Raw genomic sequence first — 18,250 nt, 5'->3', positions numbered from 1 at the left:
GTCTCTTATTAGGAACATATGCCTCCTGTAGCACAGTACTGTGCTATGTATGTTCATTCCTTCCACAAATATTTATTGAGCCCCTTACTTGTGACTCAAATTTAAAACATGTATATAAAATAGAATGATAGCAATTTTTGAACTGCTTTGGCGCTTGTAAACAAAACTATATGAGGAAGGTTCAGAAACTGGAAAAAGATCAGCAGTCTAAAAATCATTTTTATATGACAAAATACATTTAATTAAGATTTTTTTATTTGTTTGTTTCTTTGTTTTTCTTGTGAAAATGTTTAGTTCTCCTTTGAAAGGAAAAGCTGTGTTCTTATTTAGTGTTTACTTTAAAATTTCTCCACAGGATCACAATTCTTAACTTTGTGGCAGAAAATTTTTGAAGTGAAACTGACTAGAAATAGAGCAAGAGCAGAACTGAAACTTATAAGTTGGGCCTGAAGTGTGTAGTGAAATGAAAAAACAAATTAGGTTTTCGGAGTTTTAAAATGTGTACTTTTGATATCTGTGTATTTTTACCCATCAGCCTTATTACTACTGTGGGGGAAAAGGAAAATTTGTCATTTTCAAAAATTATTTATTTTTGAGACCACGCACGAGAGAGTGGTAAGTGGGGAAGGGCCAGAGAGAGAGGGAGACAGAATCCTAAGCAGGCTCCAGGCTCTGAGCTGTTAGCACAGATCCCCACGTGGGGCTCAAACTGACAAACAGCGAGATCATGATCTGAGCTGAAATCAAGAGTTGGGCGCTCAACCCATTGAGCCACCCAGGCGCCCCTATTTGTCATTTTTAAAGCACTTGAATGAATGCAGTAACAAACCATGGGTATTTTAGAAAAATTAAAGACAGGTCTATGTTAAGAGAGGAGTTGAAACATTTTAGGTTTTATACTTTGTTATAGGTCTAATGACACCGTAGTGTCTCAGGCAGAGTTAAATGTTTCTAATTCCTTGCATCAGTTAGCAGTTAGACTGTATAGGTAGAAGAGTGCGTGCAGCACAGAAAACTTGACATTGGAACTTTTAGAAAACATAATTCATAGTATACCTTCTTGGTTTAGTATTATACAATCTCGTTTTCCATCTTACTTTGAGATAGAATCTTGAATTTGAATCATAGAAGTTTACAAATGCAAAATCTGAAGCTCTCAGAGGTGAAACTATTCCCCTGGCCATACACTTGGTCATCTGTTTATTCTCTTCCCGAAGGAGTCAGTAAAGATGATTAGTTTAACAAATGTGAATTGAGTGCCCTGTTGTTCTTTTAGTGACAGATACCTGACCAGAACCTGGGTGTTGGGAGTAGTTCTACTGTGCTTGGCTGGGTGTTTGAAAACTTGTTTCTTAAACTTATCTCTGTGCTTTGTCACATCATCTCCACATCTCTGGGGATTTTAGGCTAGGACAGAAGTGGAAGAAAGGCTGTATTTTAAACTTCTTTTTTCAGGCAGAATACTCAGGCTCCACCCCCACACCCCTTTTATGGTGTGAATTAGAATGAAACTTTGGAAGATCCCTCTGTATTTTAAGTGATCAGTCTTCCTGTTTTGTCTTTGGGTACTTACCATGCCTATCCTTTTTTTTTTTTTTTAAATGCCTATCCTTTTTTGAGTAGTCCACTTAAGAATTCCTGATTCTCTACCTCTTTAAATTTCTGAAACAGCAACATCTGGTGATTGTGGGTTCTTTGATGTCAGGAATTTCATTCTCTGTAATATTTGACGCTGATTGCCACAGACCTCATTTACTAGAAATGTTACGAGGCATTGAAAACTCTAGTCAAGTGCGTTTGTTGGTTAAAGGCTAAGCCAGATACTGTTAAAGCTGAGTATTAGAGCCTAGCACTTAAGCGGCTCAGTTTGTTGGTCCATTGAAATATCTGGCATTCCTCCCCCCCCCCCCCCCCCCCCCCGCCATGGTTTTTAGAATATCCTGAAAGCAACAGTCTGATTTTTTTGAGAACAGTAGGGAAAATCAGGAAGTGGAAACTGGCAGTTACCTTTGGCTTTCGTCAGTAGACTCCAGGGTAAGAAAAAAGGGAAGATACAAATAAGTAAAAGTGGCAATCAGACTTTTATGATTTTTTTTTTTTCAGGAAAAACTTGGTGTTCTTTGCCATGATTATACTTTTTTTTACTAGGGGTTTTACTCTGAACTATAAGTAATTCATATGTTATGTTAGCCTCTATTAAAAGAGGAAAACTTGGGGCGCCTGGGTGGCTCAGTTGGTTAAGAGTCCGACTTCGGCTCAGGTCATGATCTCGCAGTCTGTGAGTTCGAGCCCCATGTCGGGCTCTGCGCTGACAGCTCAGAGCTTGGAACCTGTTTCAGATCCTGTGTCTCCCTCTCTCTCTGACCCTCCCCGGTTCATGCTCTCTCTCTGTCTCAAAAATAAATAAACGTTAAAAAAAAAAAATTAAAAAAAAAAATAAAAGAGGAAAACTTAACTGCGTCAGCCATTTATTCAACAGATATTTATAAAGTATCCTCTTTGAATTATGTTAGGCATGTGATTAGAAACTGTAGGTCTTATGTCCTCCAACGTGCTTATGTCTTTCAGAGGATGTGAATTTTTCCTGTCACAATTCCAGTCGCTTTTTGATCAGAATACAGGAAAACTAAACGTTTAAAAAAAAAGCAACATGAAAGTAACTTTATTTAGAATCATGAAAAACTTTTTTTTTTTAAAATTTCTGAGAGAGCGAGAGTGAAAGAGAGAGAGAGAGAGAGTGAGCATGGAGGAGGGGCAGAGAGACAGGGAGACAGAGGATCTGAATTGGCCCTGCACTGAGAGCTCCAATGTGGGGCTCAAACTCATGAACCATGAAATCATGGTCTGAGCCAAAGTCAGACTCTTAACTGAGCCACCCAGGCGCCCTTATAAAAACACTTTTTTTTTTTTTAACGTTTATTTAGTTTTGAGAGACTGAGATAGAGCACGAGTGGGGGAGGGGCAGAGAGAGAGGGAGACACAGAATCCGAAGCAGGCTCCAGGCTCTGAGCTGTCAGCACAGAGCCCAACGCGGGGCTCGAACTCATGAACTGTAAGATCATGACTTGAGCCAAGGTCAGATGCTTAACCGACTGAGCCACCTAGGCGCCCCTAAAAAAACTTTTTCTGGATTGTCTACCTTAATGAATAGAATAATCTCATTAAATTGGTACTGCTTTCATCCACTAAAATGTTAATATCCAGCTATATATGGGAAGCAGCAAGATGAAGAAGATTTTCTAATTTTTCATTTTGAAAATAGATCACAAAGCAAGATAGGAAAGTAGGCTGTGGGTACGCTACTCATTACAGGTCTAGGACATTTTATTGTATTTATTTATTTTTATTATTATTATTTTTTATTGTGAGAGAGAGAGGCAGAGAAAGAGAGGGAGAGAGAGAGGATTCCAAGCGGTCTCTGTACTGACAGTGTGGTCATGACCTGAGCTGCAATCAAGAGTAGGACGCTTAACTGACTGAGCCACCCAGGCGCCCCACCAGGTCAATGTATTTTATAGCACTGTGCTCTTTATAGGAGAGAGTTGGTCCCAACTTTATAGTAGGTATAAAGATTTAATTGATAGTAGGTATTTCAGGCTTGTTTTCATGAATTGACTTAATGGAGTTTATTCTACTTGATAGGTATTTCATATAAACAGTTGTCCAGGTGTTCTGGAGTGACTAGTTTACTTTTGATATCCATATATTTCTGTCAAAGACATCAGTTTGATTATTAGATGGGGACATAGAATTGCAGAGTTTCTTAATTGTACCCTAGCTGCATTTTTGATATTATATTAACTTGGCTGCTTTAAAACTATCTGAAAATTACTAAAAATTATTGCTCATGAATATTGTATGTTCAAGAAAAGGTTACATGTATTAATATCCTCTTTATTTTTTTATTATTTAAAAAAAATGTTTGGGGCACCTCGGTGGCTCAGTCAGTTGAGTGTCTGACTTCGGCTCAGGTCATGATCTCACAGTCCGTGGGTTTGAGCCCCGCGTCGGGCTCTGTGCTGACAGCTCAGAGCCTGGAGCCTGCTTCCGATTCTGTGTCTCCCTCTCTCTCTGCCCCTCCCCTGCTCATGCTCTGTCTCTCTCTGTCTCAAAAATAAATAAAAACATTAACAAAAGTTAAAAAAAATGTTTTATTTATTTATTTTTGAGAGAGAGAAAGAAAACACAAGCAGGGGAGGGGCAGGGAGAGAGGGAGACATAGAATCGGAAGCAGGCTCCAGGCTCTGAGCTGTCAGCCCAGAGCCCAGCATGGGGCTCAAACTCACAAACTGTGAGATCATGACCTGAGCCAAAGTCGGATGCTTAACCCACTGAGCCACCCAGGCGCCCCTATCAATATCCTCTTTAATGAGGTAGCAATATATGCAGGGTATTTTAGATAAGTTTTATATATATGTATATATGTATATATATATATATATATATATATATATATATATATATATATATAATTAAATGGATACTTAGAAGTAAACATAAAACCTCTTAAGATTAAAAAATTTAATTGATATTAAATTCCTGCTGTGTACCAAATATTGCATTAGGCTGGTGTGCATCTTTCTTCAACTTCTCTTATTGTTGGAATACCAGAATATATTTGATTGTAATTTTATATCATTTTCCTTTTTTCATTTAATTTGCATTTCATTTTTGTGATTTCACAATGTCTGTTGTTAGATATTATTATTACTATTATTTTAACTTGAGGCATAATTGGCATATAACATTAGTTTCAGGTATACAACATAATGATTTGATATTTGTATAATTTGTGAAATGACCAGCACAGTAAGTCTAGTTAACATCTATCACCATACGTAGTCCTCTTTCTTTTCTTCCTCCCTCTCTCTCTCCCTCCCTTCTTTCTCTCTCTCTCTTTTCTTTTTCTTTTTCTTTTCTTTTCTCTTTTTCCTTTCCTTTCCTTTCCTTTCCTTTCCTTTCCTTTCCTTTCCTTTCCTTTCCTTTCCTTTCCTGTCCTGTCCTGTCCTTTCCTTTCCTTTCCTTTCCTTTCCTTTCCTTTCCTTTCCTCACTTCACTTCACTTCACTTCACTTCACTTCACTTCTCTCTTTTCTTTTCTCTCCATGTCTAGTGTGGGGCTTGAACGCATGACCCCAAGATCAAGAGTCTTATGCTCTACTGACTGAGTCAGCCAGGCGCCCCAGTCACCATAAGAGTTACAAAAAAATTCTTGTGATGAGGGCTTTTAAGATTTACTCTCATAGCAACTTTCAAATATTCAATACAGTATTATTAACTATAGTCACATTACGTTCCCGTGACTTATTTATTTTATAACTGAAAATCTGTACTTTTTGACCTTTTGACCCCCTTCACCCAGTTCACCCCTCCTCCACCTCCATTTTTACAATTTCTTAGGAACAAATAATCATTCCTTTAATATGGTGTGGTGGAAAGACTTGTAAAACTGGTTCAGGGAGTAACTAAGGTAACTTTGGGAAAAGCACTTTGGTCTTCGGTTCTTAACTTTTACAAGAGAAGATTGGAGAGAGATTAGATTATTTGTATCTCTAAACATTTTAAACCTCTGTGCCTCCTTTTTCTCAGTTGCCAGTTGCTTTACTTTGGTCCCTTTGTGGAATTTTCATTCCGCAAACACCGTGTTCAACTCTGTTCTGTGCTGACCTTTGTTCAGCAGTTATTTTTTTGAGTTTCTACTATGTATACCACAGTGGTGAAGAATATGGATTCTAGAGCCAGACGGACTGCTTGGGTTCAAATCCTGGTCCTTCCGTTTCTTAGCTGAGCAGTCTGGAAGTTCCTTGATCTCCCTATGCCTCAGGAAGGCTCGAATCAAATGGGCATAATAGCACCTACCTTGTAGGGTTGCTGAAAAGATTAAATGAGTCATAAATTTGCTTAAAAAGGTGCTTGGTACAGAGTGCTCCAGAAATGTTAGTTGTTGGCTTCTATTGTTATTACTATTGCTATTTGTTAGGCATTGTCCTTGCCATGGAGGGACTCATAATCTAATGGTTAAGGCAACTATATCAACAAACCATAATATAAGAGATAGGATGAACAAAAGCTGAAGTGGGAAAGATGAGGAAAAGTATTCTAGCAGAGTGATCAACTTGAATAAAAAGGTAAAGTATAAAAAGGAATGGCAGATAATTAAGTGAAGCTGGAGTTTAAGTAGCTAAGAGGAGGATGGTGGAAACAAATGTGTTGGAGAGGTATAGTTTGGGATTAGATTATAAAGGGTCACATATGCCAGGCTCTCCTGTAGGTAGAGGGGAGGATGGTTTCTTTTTAAAGACTTAATTTAAAAAAAAAATTTTAGTGTTTATTTATTTTTGAGAGAGAGAGAAAAAGAGTATGAGCGAAGGAGGAGCAGAGAGAGAGGGAGACAGAATCCAAAGCAGGCTCCAGGCTCTGAGTTGTCAGCACAGAGCCTGATGTGGGGCTCACAGCCATGAACTGTGAGATCATGACCTGAGCCAAAGTTGGACGCTTAACCGACTGAGCCACCTAGGTGCCTCAAGACTTGATTTTTTTTTAGAGCAGTTTTAGATTCACAGTGAAATTGAGCAGAATGTACAAAGATTTCCCAGATTCCCCTGACCCCACACATGCATAGTATTTCCCATTATCAATATCCCCTTCTCTATGGTATGTTAGTCACAGTTGGCAAACCTGCATTGACACATCATTGTCACCCAAAGCCCATAGTTTACATTAGGGCTTGTGTTATATCTTCTATGGTTTGGGACAAATATATAATGACATGTATTCACCAATATAGTTATCATACAGAGTAGTTTCCGTGCTGTAAAATCTCCTTTGCTATCCCTGTTCATCCCCCACTCCCTCTTAAGCCCTGGCAACCATTGATCTTTTTATTGTCTCCATAGTTTTGCCTTTTCAAGAGTGTCATATAGTTGGAATCATACAACTCCCTTGAGTAAATACTGAGGACCATGATTACTGGAATGTATGGGAAGAGTATGTTTAGTTTTATAAGAACCTGCCAAACTGACGTCCAAAGTGGCTGTACCATTTTGCCTCCCACTAACAATGAATTAAGAGTCCCTGTTACCGCACATCCTTGTCAGCATTTGGTACTATCAATGTTCTGGAGTTTGGCCATTCTACTAGGTATGTGTAGTGGCATCTTGTTTTAGTTTGGATTTTCCTGATGAAAAATGGTGAAGCATCTTTTCATGAGCTTATTTGCCATCTGTATATCTTGTATGGTGAGCTGCCAAAGTCTTTGGTCCAATTTACAGTTGGGTTGTTTTGTTTTCTTATTGTTGAGTTTGAAGAGTTCTTTGTATATTTTGGGTAACAGTGCTTTGTCAGATGTGGCTTTTGCAATTATTTTTTCCTAGTCCGTGGCTTGTCTTCTTTCTCTTAATACTGCCTTTTGCAGAACAGAAGTTTTAAATTTTAATGAAGTCCAGCTTGTCAGTTGTTCTTTTCATGCAGAACGTGTTTGATGTTATACCTACCTAAAAGGGCTCCTGGGTGGCTCAGTCGGTTAAGCGTCTGGCTTTGGCTCAGGCCATGATCCTGCTGGTCTTGATTTCAAGCCCCACATCAGGCTCTGTGCTGACAGCTCAGAGCCTGGAACCTATTTCAGATTCTGTGTCTCCTTGTCTCTCTGCCTGCTTGTGCTGTCTCTCTCTCTCGAAAATAAACAAACATTAAACAAAAAATTAAAAAGTAATTGTTGTACCCAAGATCACCTAGGTTTCTCCTGTGTTATTTTCTATGAGTTTTGTAGACCTATAGTTAGGTCTATAATCTCATTCTGAATTAATTTTTGTGAAGGATGTAAGGTTTGTGTCTAGAATCATTTGTTTGCATGTGAATGTCCAGTTGTTCCAGCACCATTTGTTTAAGACTTTGCCCTATTATACTGCCTTTGCTCCTTTGTTAAAGATCAGTTGACTATACTTATGTGGGTCTATTTCTGGGCTTTCTTTTCTGTTCCATTGATTTTTTTTTTTTTTTTATTCTCTTGCCAATACTACACTGTCTTGATTACTGTAGCTTTATCATAAGTCTCAGATAGTGTCAGTCCTCTAAATTTGTAGTTTTCCTTATATAGATCTTGTACATATTTTCTTAGATTCATACCTCCTATTTCATTTTTTGAGGCTACTAATGAAAATGTTATTGTGTTTTTAAGTTAAAATTCCAGTTGTTCATTGCTGGTATAGAGGAGATTGGCTTTTGCATGTTAACCCGTATCCTGCAACCTTGGTATTATTGCTTATTAGTTCCTGGAGTTTTTTTGTTCATTTTCTCAGGTTTTCTACATAGACGGTCATGTCATCTGTGACAGAAACAGTTTTATTTCTTCCTTCCCAAACCGTATTCTTTTATACCTTTTCTTGTTTTATTGCATTAGCTAGGACTTGTATTCCTTTTCCTTTTTAAAAAGACTTTTTGTTTAGAAAGAATTTCAAGCTTATTGAAACATTGCAAAAATGAAACTTGTATAAGAACACTTTATCTTTATACCCTTTGCCCAGATTTGTCTCCTGTTAACATTATTTCATTTGCTTTGTCATTTGCAAGCTCTCTCTTTCTGTATGTACAGATATAGATAAATGTTTTTGTGTATGTGAATCATTTGAAGTTAAATTACATGTATCACAACCTTTAAAAAAATTTTTTTAATGTTTATTTTTGAGAGAGAGACAGAGTATGAGCAGGGAAGGGGCAGAGAGAGAGGGAGACATAGAATTTGAAGCAGGCTTCAGGCTCTGAGCTGTCAGCACCCCGATGCGGGGCTTGCACTCATGAACCCTGAGATCATGAGTGGAGCCGAAGTTGGACGTTTAACTGACTGCGCCACCCAGGCGCTCCATGACCTTTTACTTTTAAATACTTGAGTACGTATTTCCTAAGTAGGTATATTCTTTTTCATATCCACAGTATAGTTATCAACTTCAGTAAAATTAACATTGATATAATGCTTTTACCTAATCTGTGGTTTATATTCCACTTTTGTCAGTTGATTGCATAATGTCCTTTATAGAAATTTTCCTCCTCCACTTCATGATCTAGTCTAGGGTCAGGTAGTGCATTTAATTGTCTTATCTCTTCTTTAAGAGCTTTTCACGGCTTTTGTCTTTTTTTTTTTTTTTTAATGTCAGTGTCATATTACAAACCACTTCTTCCCTTTTAAAAATAGAACATTCCTCATTTTTTGTTCATCTGATGTTTCCTCATGATTAGATTCAGATTATGCATTCTCACTTGGAGTATTTTGTGTGTGGTGATGTGTCCTTCATACAGTATACAGTATGACCTTTGGAGGCACACAGTATCCATTTGTCCCTCACTGGTGATGTTCAGTTTTGTCACCTGATCAAGATGTTATCTGATTTCTCAACTTTGTCATTCTGTGTGTGTCTGTACGTGCGCCTGCATGAACGTGACTAGTGAATAGTTTGTAGGGAGACACTTAGAGAACATACATATATCCTGCTCCTCCCCCTCTAGACTTGTCATCCTTATCATCCATTGATGATTCTTGTCTGAGCCAGTCTTGGCTGTGATGTGACAAAACAATGATTTCCCAGCTCTTACCGCTCCCTCCACATTTCCCAGTCTGACTTGGGCATCGTACTGTTATAAGCAAGAATGGCAGGATCGTATTTTGTTTTTAACTCATTAATTGTTTTTTATTCAAGTGTAGTTGACACATGAAGAGTCAGTGGTAGTGGACAGAGTGGTGAGGAGACTGCTGACAACACTTGTAAACGAGGGGAGACTGCTGACAACACTTGTAAACGAGGGGAGACTGAGGCCTGAGTGGCGAGGCAGCAGTGTGCGTGCATCTGTCATTCCCGTCTTCTCTCAAGAGACATTTAGTGAATATCTGTGTGGCTGCACATTAGCCACTTGGGACAAAAAGTCACAGTTTGGGTCCTTAAGGAGCTTATAATCATTGAGGCTACAGAAGGGCAAAGAGTTATGATAAAATATGTGCCATTTTTTAAAAAAATGTTTATTATATGAATGAGTTTGGGGGCTTGGCTTTTCAGAAGGGTTGGTTTATTTTATTTTTTTCATTTTTAATTCTTTTAATGTTTATTTATTTTGAGAGAGAGAGACCGACAGACAGACTGTGCTAGCAGGCGAGGGGCAGAGAGAGAGAATCCCAAGCAAGCTGCACTTTGTCAGCGCAGAGCCTGATGCAGACTTGAACTCACAAACCGTGAGATCATGACCTGAGCCAAAATCAAGAGTCGACACTTAACTGACTTAACTGACTGAGCCACCCAGGCGCCTTTAAAATATGTGCTATTAAGAGCTATGCATAAAATATAACTTTAAATGCAAGGGCACTGCCTTAGATGGCATAGTGAAATAGCTAAGATTGTCTGTGCTTTACTCATTGGTTCATCCATCAAACACTTACTGAGGACCTACTTTGTACCAGGACTGTGCTAAGGGCTGTGGGCATAAAGAAGAATAAAACTTGGTTTCTGTATTTAGAAATCACCCCTCTTTTGGGGGGGGGCATTGGCAATAAAGCACGATTGCGGCAAGTGCTGTGATGGTGGCATGTCCACAGTGTAGTCCTAGCATAGAAGGGAGGAGTGATCATCTTCATTTGGGGTAGTGGATGGGACAGGGAGGTCAGGAAGGATATATCAAAAGTGGGAATTCTGGAGCTGGGTCATAAAGGGTGATTTGCTGTTTGTCTGCTTAATTGTAGGTGTTCATTTTATTCTAACTTTGTGATTACCATTTACTGCCAGATTTCCCTCCTCCCAAGATTTATGGCTTCTTGTCACATACCATTGTAGAAGTTTCCTTTAAAAGTTATTCATGAACAGGTTTCCCATTCTTACCCTGTTGTCTTTTCCCATGCTGCTTTGTTTGTAGTAGCTAATCTCTTTAAAACCATTCTCAGTATTTTAGCCACAGTAGTTAGAGCCACCTCTCCCATTTGACAGGGGAGAAAATCAAGGCTCAGACAAGAACATGGAAGAGCTAGAGTTCATCACCTGCAACTATTCCGGGTCTACATTCAAAGCTTTTCCCACTATCTCACTCTGCTTGTTGGATTTAAAGTGCAGTTTTCCAGTTTCATCTCTGCCTGTACGTTCACAAACCTGTATACCTCCAGTTCAGTGGATAGACTTTGAAGCTCTACAGGTAAACTGATCACAAAAGAATGAGGAAACTTTAGGGTGATTGAGAATAATAGTAACATTATTGAACTATCATGGTTCCAGCACTGTGTCTAAGTACTTTGCAGTTACTGTATGTGCTCCTCATTACAGTTCTGTGAAATACAGCCTGTCATTAGCTCCCCTTTACAGATGAGGAATGTGAAGCTTCGGAGAGCTTAAATACATTGCCTGGTGGCAGCACAGTGGGACTCAAACCTGTCTGCCAAGTCTAGGCTATAATGCAAAGGCAGCGTTTGGGATCATTGGACAAATAGCCCACAATTTGATTTTGAATTGAAGCACACTCCCTTTGTTTTTTCAGGTTGATTTAATTGAACCCAGTTTGTACATGAGAGTCCTACAACTGTTAACCCTCGTGCTGTACAGACTGTTGCACAGGAGTCAGCCTTCGTGTTGTGGGGGGCTTACTCTGTGTGTCTACAGCTCTTGTGCCTGAGCATCTGTAAAAGTCTGCCTATATTATTTGCTCTTAAACACGTCAAAACTTCTTGGTGTAGAAATGCCAACAGAGCAGAGACCACCAGGGCTTTTAATTTCCTAAATTTATGTAGGAAAGATATTCAAAAGTATTTAGACTTCCGTTTTATTGTGTAGTTCCTGGCACATGATGGGTACTCAAGAAATGTTGAAATAGTTTGGTTTGTTAGGATACAGTTTATAGGAGAGAATTATGAAGATACGAGAATGTTTGTGAATGTTGAGAGTTTATTGGGACACATTGGGATGAAAGACGTAATAGAGAGTAGATCTGGAGCCTTTGGATATATGTAGTAAAGCCTGATTGTGGTGGAAGGGTCTTGCTAGGTGAAGGCAACCTGGGTTAGTTCTAGGGCAAAGAGGAGGAGGTGATGGGAAAGAAATAGCGGGAGTGAAAACAGGAAGTTTCTGGATTAGGATTACCAAATTCTAGTTTGCTATTCTTGCTAGGTTTCAAACATAGATTCTGCCAGGAATCACTTATGCTGATATTAATGCTTTTTAATGGCTTGCACCTTCTTTAGGAATTATTTAGAGCTTACTATTTGTAAGAGAGCTCTTGTTTGCAGAAGAGGAAGTTGATACATGCGTAAGAGAAGGAAGCTGGTTTTTCATGGTAAGCACAGCCATAGTTTTAGGGCAGTGAATGAAGGATGTGGAAAAGAAGGAACATATGCCAGAGATAACTGTGAAGAAAGAAAGAATTGATGGGCTGGTGGCTGATCAGAAATGGGGTGGGGGCATGGGATATCTGCAAGGCAAAGATGCCTCTGAGGTTTTGAAACACGGATTCTGGGAAGCAAATACATATTGTACATGCATATAAATACACGTAGTCCAAGAGATCAGGCCTGGCTCCACATTTTGATTTTGGTATTTATTAACAGTGTGAACATGGCTAAGTACCTTTACTAATGGCCCCAGTTTTATTTGTATTAAAAAAAATTTTTTTTTACATTTATTTATTTTTGAGAGACAGACAGAGACAGTGCATGAGTAGGCGGAGGGTAGAGAGAGGGAGATATAGAATTAAAAGCAGGCTCCAGGCTCTGAGCTGTCAGCACAGAGCCTGACGGGGGGCTCGAACCCACGAACCATGAGATCATGACCTGAGCCAAAGTCGGATGCTTAACCAACTGAGCCACCCAGGTGCCCCTGTGGCCCCAGTTTTATTATCTGAAAAATGAATAAGATGGCTATATTAGTGCTTATTAAACTTAAAATGTACATAAAAATTACCTGGGGATCGTGTTAAAAGGTAGGTTCTGACTGGGTAGGTCTATAGTGGGACCTGAGGTTGTGTATTTCCAGCAAGTTCCCATGTAATCCTGAGTAGCAAAGGCTTAGGTGACCTTCAGGAGGGTTTCCAGTTTTGTAGTTTTGTAATTCTATTTACTGAATGTTGTCCTTTGGAAATCTGTTACATACTTGAGACCATAGCACCTTTATTTAGATAAATGAATTCTAAATCTGTCTCTTCACTTCAAATTAGAAATGCCTAAACCAATTCATCATCTTACACTGATAACCACATCCCTTTCTCAACATTCCTATTTCTGTTAATACTTTATATTTATAAAGTACTTTGTGATTTTTCAGAGAGCTTTTATATCCATTATTTCATTTGATCCTTAAAATAACCCACAGAGGTAGGCATGCAGGAAATATCTCCATTTTATGGGAGGGAAAACAAGCTCAGAGAGAGTAAGTGATTTGCCCATGAGTAAATGGTAGAACCACCCAGAGTTCAGGATTATTGACTCTAGTTTGAACTCTTACCACTATGTCACACTGCTTCTGGTAATGGCTGTCACAGATATCTGTGCTTAAAGGTTGGTTGCCATTTCTGGTTTTTAAAAAAATTTTTTTTAATGTTTATTTATTTTTGAGAGACAGAGAGACAGAACACCAGCGGGGGGAGGGGCAGAGAGAGCCGGAGACAGAATCTGAAACAGGCTTCAGGCTCTGAGCTGTCAGCGCAGAGCCCGACGTGGGGCTCGAACCCATGAACTGCAAGATCATGACCTGAGCCAAAGTCGGATGCTTAACCGACTGAGCCACCCAGGCGCCCCTCTGTTTTTTAAAAAATGTAAATTTTGTTTTATTTTAAAAAGTGGATAATATATTCATATGGATCACAATTCAAAGGTATATAAGAGGGTGCTGTGAAGAGTTTCCGTATCACTCCGTGCCCCAAATACCCATTTTCCCTTCCCTGGGGCAAACAGTGTTATCAATTATATTGTGTGTACCTCCAGTATTTACGTAATTATGTATTTTTTCCCTATGAAACACAGACGATAACATGTTAAACACACTGTATAAACTTTTGTGGGTCTTTTTTTTTTTTTTTTTAATTAATAGTATGTCTTGTTCCATATCAGTGCTCAAAGAGCTGCCACATAATTTATTTTTTCTGGCCACTTAGTATTCCACTGGAGGATATATCATAATTTAGCAGGTTCCCTATTGATGGACATTTAACGTATTTCCAGTTTTTTTGCTAGTAACAAACAATAGTGCATTACATACATTATAATGGATATCTCTAAGTATACATTTTTTCACAAGTGAAGAAGTAGAGTTGCTGGATCAGAGAATATGTGCATTTGTAATTTTGTAGATACTGCCAGATTGCCATCTTTAGAGGTTTTTGCCTGTTTTACTCTTTTCAACCAAGTGCTTGTTTTGCTACTGCTTTGCCCCTGAATAGGTTATCAGACTTTCTGGTCTGTGCCAACTTTAGTGTAGTTTTAAGTTGCATTTCTCTTATGAGTGAGGTTGAGAATCTTTTCAGAAGTGTTTAAGTGCTGTTTGTCCATTTCTGTGAATTATCTGTTAATATTTTTTGCAATTTTTTTTCTGTTGGGTTTTTGGATTTTTTTTCTTATTGGTTTTTAGGAACTCTTTATGTTTTAGTGAAATTGGCTTGTTATGTGAATTAAAAATTTTTGGTTAGGTTGTTGTTTCCTTTGACTTTACATATGATAGTTTTGCCATGCATAATTAAAAAATTTTTTTATGTTTATTTATTTTTGAGAGACAGAGACAGAGCACGAGAAGGGGAGGGGCAGAGAGAGAGGGAGACACAGAATCCAAAGCAGGCTTCAGGCTCTGAGCTGTCAGCACAGAGCGCACTCGAACCCATGAACTGTGAGATCATGACCTGAGCCGAAGTCGGATGCTTAACCGACTGAGCCACCCAACCTCCCCTGCCATGCATAATTTAAAAACATTTTATGTAGTAAAATTTACTGATTTTTTTTAAATGTTTGTTTATTTTTGAGAGAGAGAGAGAGAGAGAGAGAGAGAGAGAGCGCGCATGTGAGTGGAGGAAGGGCAGAGAGAGGGGCACAGAGGACCTGAAGCAGGCTCTGTGCTGACAGCAGAGAGCCCGACATGGGGCTTGAACTTATGAAACATGAGATCATGACCTGAGCCAAACTTGGACACTCAAGAGACTGAGCTCACCCAGGCACCGCCATATTTCCCTAAGGGCCTTTTGACTCCCTTATTTCCTTTGTCAGTCTTGTCTTCATCCTCAACCATATCCATTGTCTAATTAGTCTCTCTGTTAAGCCCATTTTTGCTTTAGGTTCCTATGTGGTCTTATCCTTTCTTTCTATTCCTATCAGTATTACTTTAAACCTTTTTTATTTTGGAAATTTCAGTGAATATTGAAATACATATAGTGAAATGTGTGTTGTATATATCACTGTCTATTGAAATGCGTATATGTATGAGGGGGTGAGTGATGAACTCCCAGGTACCCATTACCTAACTTCAAGAACTGTCACGTCCGGGCAGATCTTGTTTTATTATATGCCTACCTAGTCTCTCTCTCACCCCAATTATATTGAAGCAAATTATGGGCACGCTATTATTTTAACACTTGGACCACTGACAGCTGTATTCTGTCTTCCAATTTTTATCTTCTAGGTAATTCTGTGTCTTTCTTCTTTGGTCTTACATGTCTAGAATAACAGTTCTGTAATACATGCTCATTGACAGTGTACTGCTGGATAGTTTTACCTCAGATTGGGTTTTTTGTGTGCACAAACTCCAGTTCTTTAGTGGGTTTACATACTCTGAAATTAGGGAATGCCATGTTTGTCTCCCCACATTTCTTGGCATGGTCTGGGAGGGAAATACCAGCAAGATAAACTAGAAGAAAGAAGGGAACACGAGAGGAAGGATGAGAGAGACGTGCAGAGAACAGTGCTAGACCTGTCACTACAAAGGCTTGTTTCTCAGAGGGAAACATGGAGGAAAAAGGGCAAGTTTAGACCTTCCACCGAGATTGGGGATGGATCGGGTGGAGATTAAACACCCAGAGCCAAAATGTATAAGAAATGTAGAAAGTTCAGAATATATTTTGTCTTTTCCTGTGAAGAAGCCTGTATTATAATTTAGTAGTGCTTACCAAATGACTGAATTACATTCTAGAATTGAGTGAGAGCAGAGTGAAGTCAGAATAAAGGCTTTAATTCCAAGGTTGTGTGATGTGCGTCAGAGAGCTCTCAGGGATAGGAGCTATAATGTATTATATGAGAGATTAGAATTGGTGGGTTGTTTGTTCAAATCTGTAACATTGGCTGTTGGTGCTATTTGCTTGTAGGCAGTAGCACCAAGCACTAGTTTTAAATAAAGCATTTTTGGGTTCTTTCAAAACTTTTCACAGGGAGTCTTTCAGGTGGGATCAAAAGATTAGAAAGAATAGGTGACTGAGAGTGCTATAATATAGAAGGAGCTTTTGTATTTTTTAAAAAGACTGATCTAATTTATCAAGCTTAAGTTCTGAATTCAGTAATTCAACATTTTTAGCTTCTGTGGGAATGTGGAAAACTAATCTTCTCCCAGGTTTGCTTTTGTTGTCCCTCAAAAAAGTGCACCAAAATAGTGGTAACCTGAGGTTACTGGAAACAACCTGGGCCTTATTCCTTCATGGCATTTAGCCTCTTCCTAGGCCAAGAACAAATGCCTGACCTGAAAAAAGAAATGAATTGAGGATAGGAAAGGGGGCAGCTGTCCAGAACAAGTTTGACTACATTTCTAAACCAAATGCTCCTTAAAAATATTATCTCATAGTGTCTGTGATTATCAACATGAGAGGTTAGCAAACTGGCCAGTAGTCACTGGCTTTTGTAACTGAGGAGACAAAGAGAGGTTACCATGGTTAAGAGATTGTAAACAAACAAACAAGAACATGAAGAGAATCTATATGCCATGAAAAAGTTAAAATAATTTTTTCTCTGTCTCTTTATAGAATAAGTTGGCACCCCTTGATCTGTATCATTCAGGGTATATAGTAATATTTCTTCATGCAAACATTTAAAATTTCATGTTCTTTTGTGTTCCATATTAGCACTTCTTAAAAAATGGATACATAGTTTTCCATTGTATGAATGTACCACAATTTAAGAGTGATTATTAAATTTTTGCTTTTAGAGCCAATATCAGAATAAACATATTTGCATGCATTTTTTGACTTGTGGAATTGCTTAGTCAAATATTATATACAGTTTAAAATTTAGTAATTATGGCTAAATTGCCCTCTCTCTAAGTTGAACCAGTTTATATTTCCTCTAGCATAATTTTCCTTACTTTTATCAACTGTGACAAAGACTAAATAGGTTATTTAATCAGATAGATCTCTTCATTTTCTATTGCTAGGTAAGAAGAAAATTTAGTGGCATAAAGCAACATCATCATTTATTTTGCTTGTAATTCAGCAGTTTGGTTTGGTCATGGTGGGAACAGCTTGACTCTACCTGATGTCATTTCTGGTGGCTCAAAGGCTGGGGGCTGACATGGTCACTTACAAGTCTGGCTATAGCTGGGATCTCACTCAAGGCTGTGGAGAAGAACTACGAAGTCCTTTTCACATAGCTGCTTGCTGTCCTTGCATTCGGGTGACTGGGTTCTAAGAAAGAGGATTCTAAGAGAACTGGATAATTTTATGATTTGGCCTCAGAAGTCATGCAGTCTAATTTCTACCATAGTTGCAGGCCTTCCCACGTGGAAGAGGGAGGGAACACAGGTCCCATTTTTTAATGGAGGGGTGGCAATATCACATTGTAACAGAGCATGCGGAATGTGATGTATTGGTACAACCATTGTTTGGAAACTGTTTGGAAACTAGTCTGCTATAAGGTGGAGTGATTGTTGTGCATATCTTAATTATGAGTGTGATTACACATCTCTTCATATTTCATATTCATGTTTATTGACCATTTCCATGTCTTTTTCTGTGGTCTGCCTTTTTATGACCTTGGCCCCCTTTTCTATTGGGCTATAGATTATTGATTATATTATTGCTTTATAAAAGCTCTTGTAGATTAAGCAAATTAGACTCAAAATTTGTTTTGAAGATATCTCTTTAGACGTCATAAAAGGTGTGTATGGGATGGTTATTTAGTTTGGTGATGGTCGGGACGCGTGGGGTGGCTATATTTAAGAACCATAGTACTTTTGTTTTTGAAGCAAGGGTTACAGACAGGGAAGGAAGGGTGAGTGGGAGCCATGTCCTCCTCCTGTTGGCCATCAGCCTCCCTGAGTCACTTTACGGCAGTG

General features: G+C 38.7%; 1 protein-coding gene across 7 annotated transcripts in view; it reads left to right on the top strand.

Moving 5' to 3' along the window:
• The window catches only part of UVRAG (UV radiation resistance associated), a 300,321-nt gene that overhangs the window by 6,832 nt on the left and 275,239 nt on the right, over window positions 1–18,250 (top strand). The window contains exon 1 of one of the 7 annotated variants that reach the window (XM_045038709.1): window positions 10,264–11,162. The exons of 1 other annotated variant lie outside the window; for it this stretch is intronic. In XM_045038709.1, coding sequence (XP_044894644.1) covers window positions 10,989–11,162 — 174 coding nt within the window. In that variant the 5' untranslated portion in view covers window positions 10,264–10,988. Of the gene's footprint in view, window positions 1–10,263; window positions 11,163–18,250 lie in introns of those variants that run through there. 5 more of the 7 variants (XM_045038710.1, XR_006586278.1, XM_045038711.1 and 2 more) reach the window with 5 other exon arrangements.

This window comes from Felis catus, chromosome D1 (genome assembly GCF_018350175.1).
Source record: "Felis catus isolate Fca126 chromosome D1, F.catus_Fca126_mat1.0, whole genome shotgun sequence".
Lineage (NCBI taxonomy): Eukaryota > Metazoa > Chordata > Mammalia > Carnivora > Felidae > Felis > Felis catus.
Note: the sequence above shows the minus strand (reverse complement) of the source record. Positions and strands in the feature narration are given on the sequence as shown.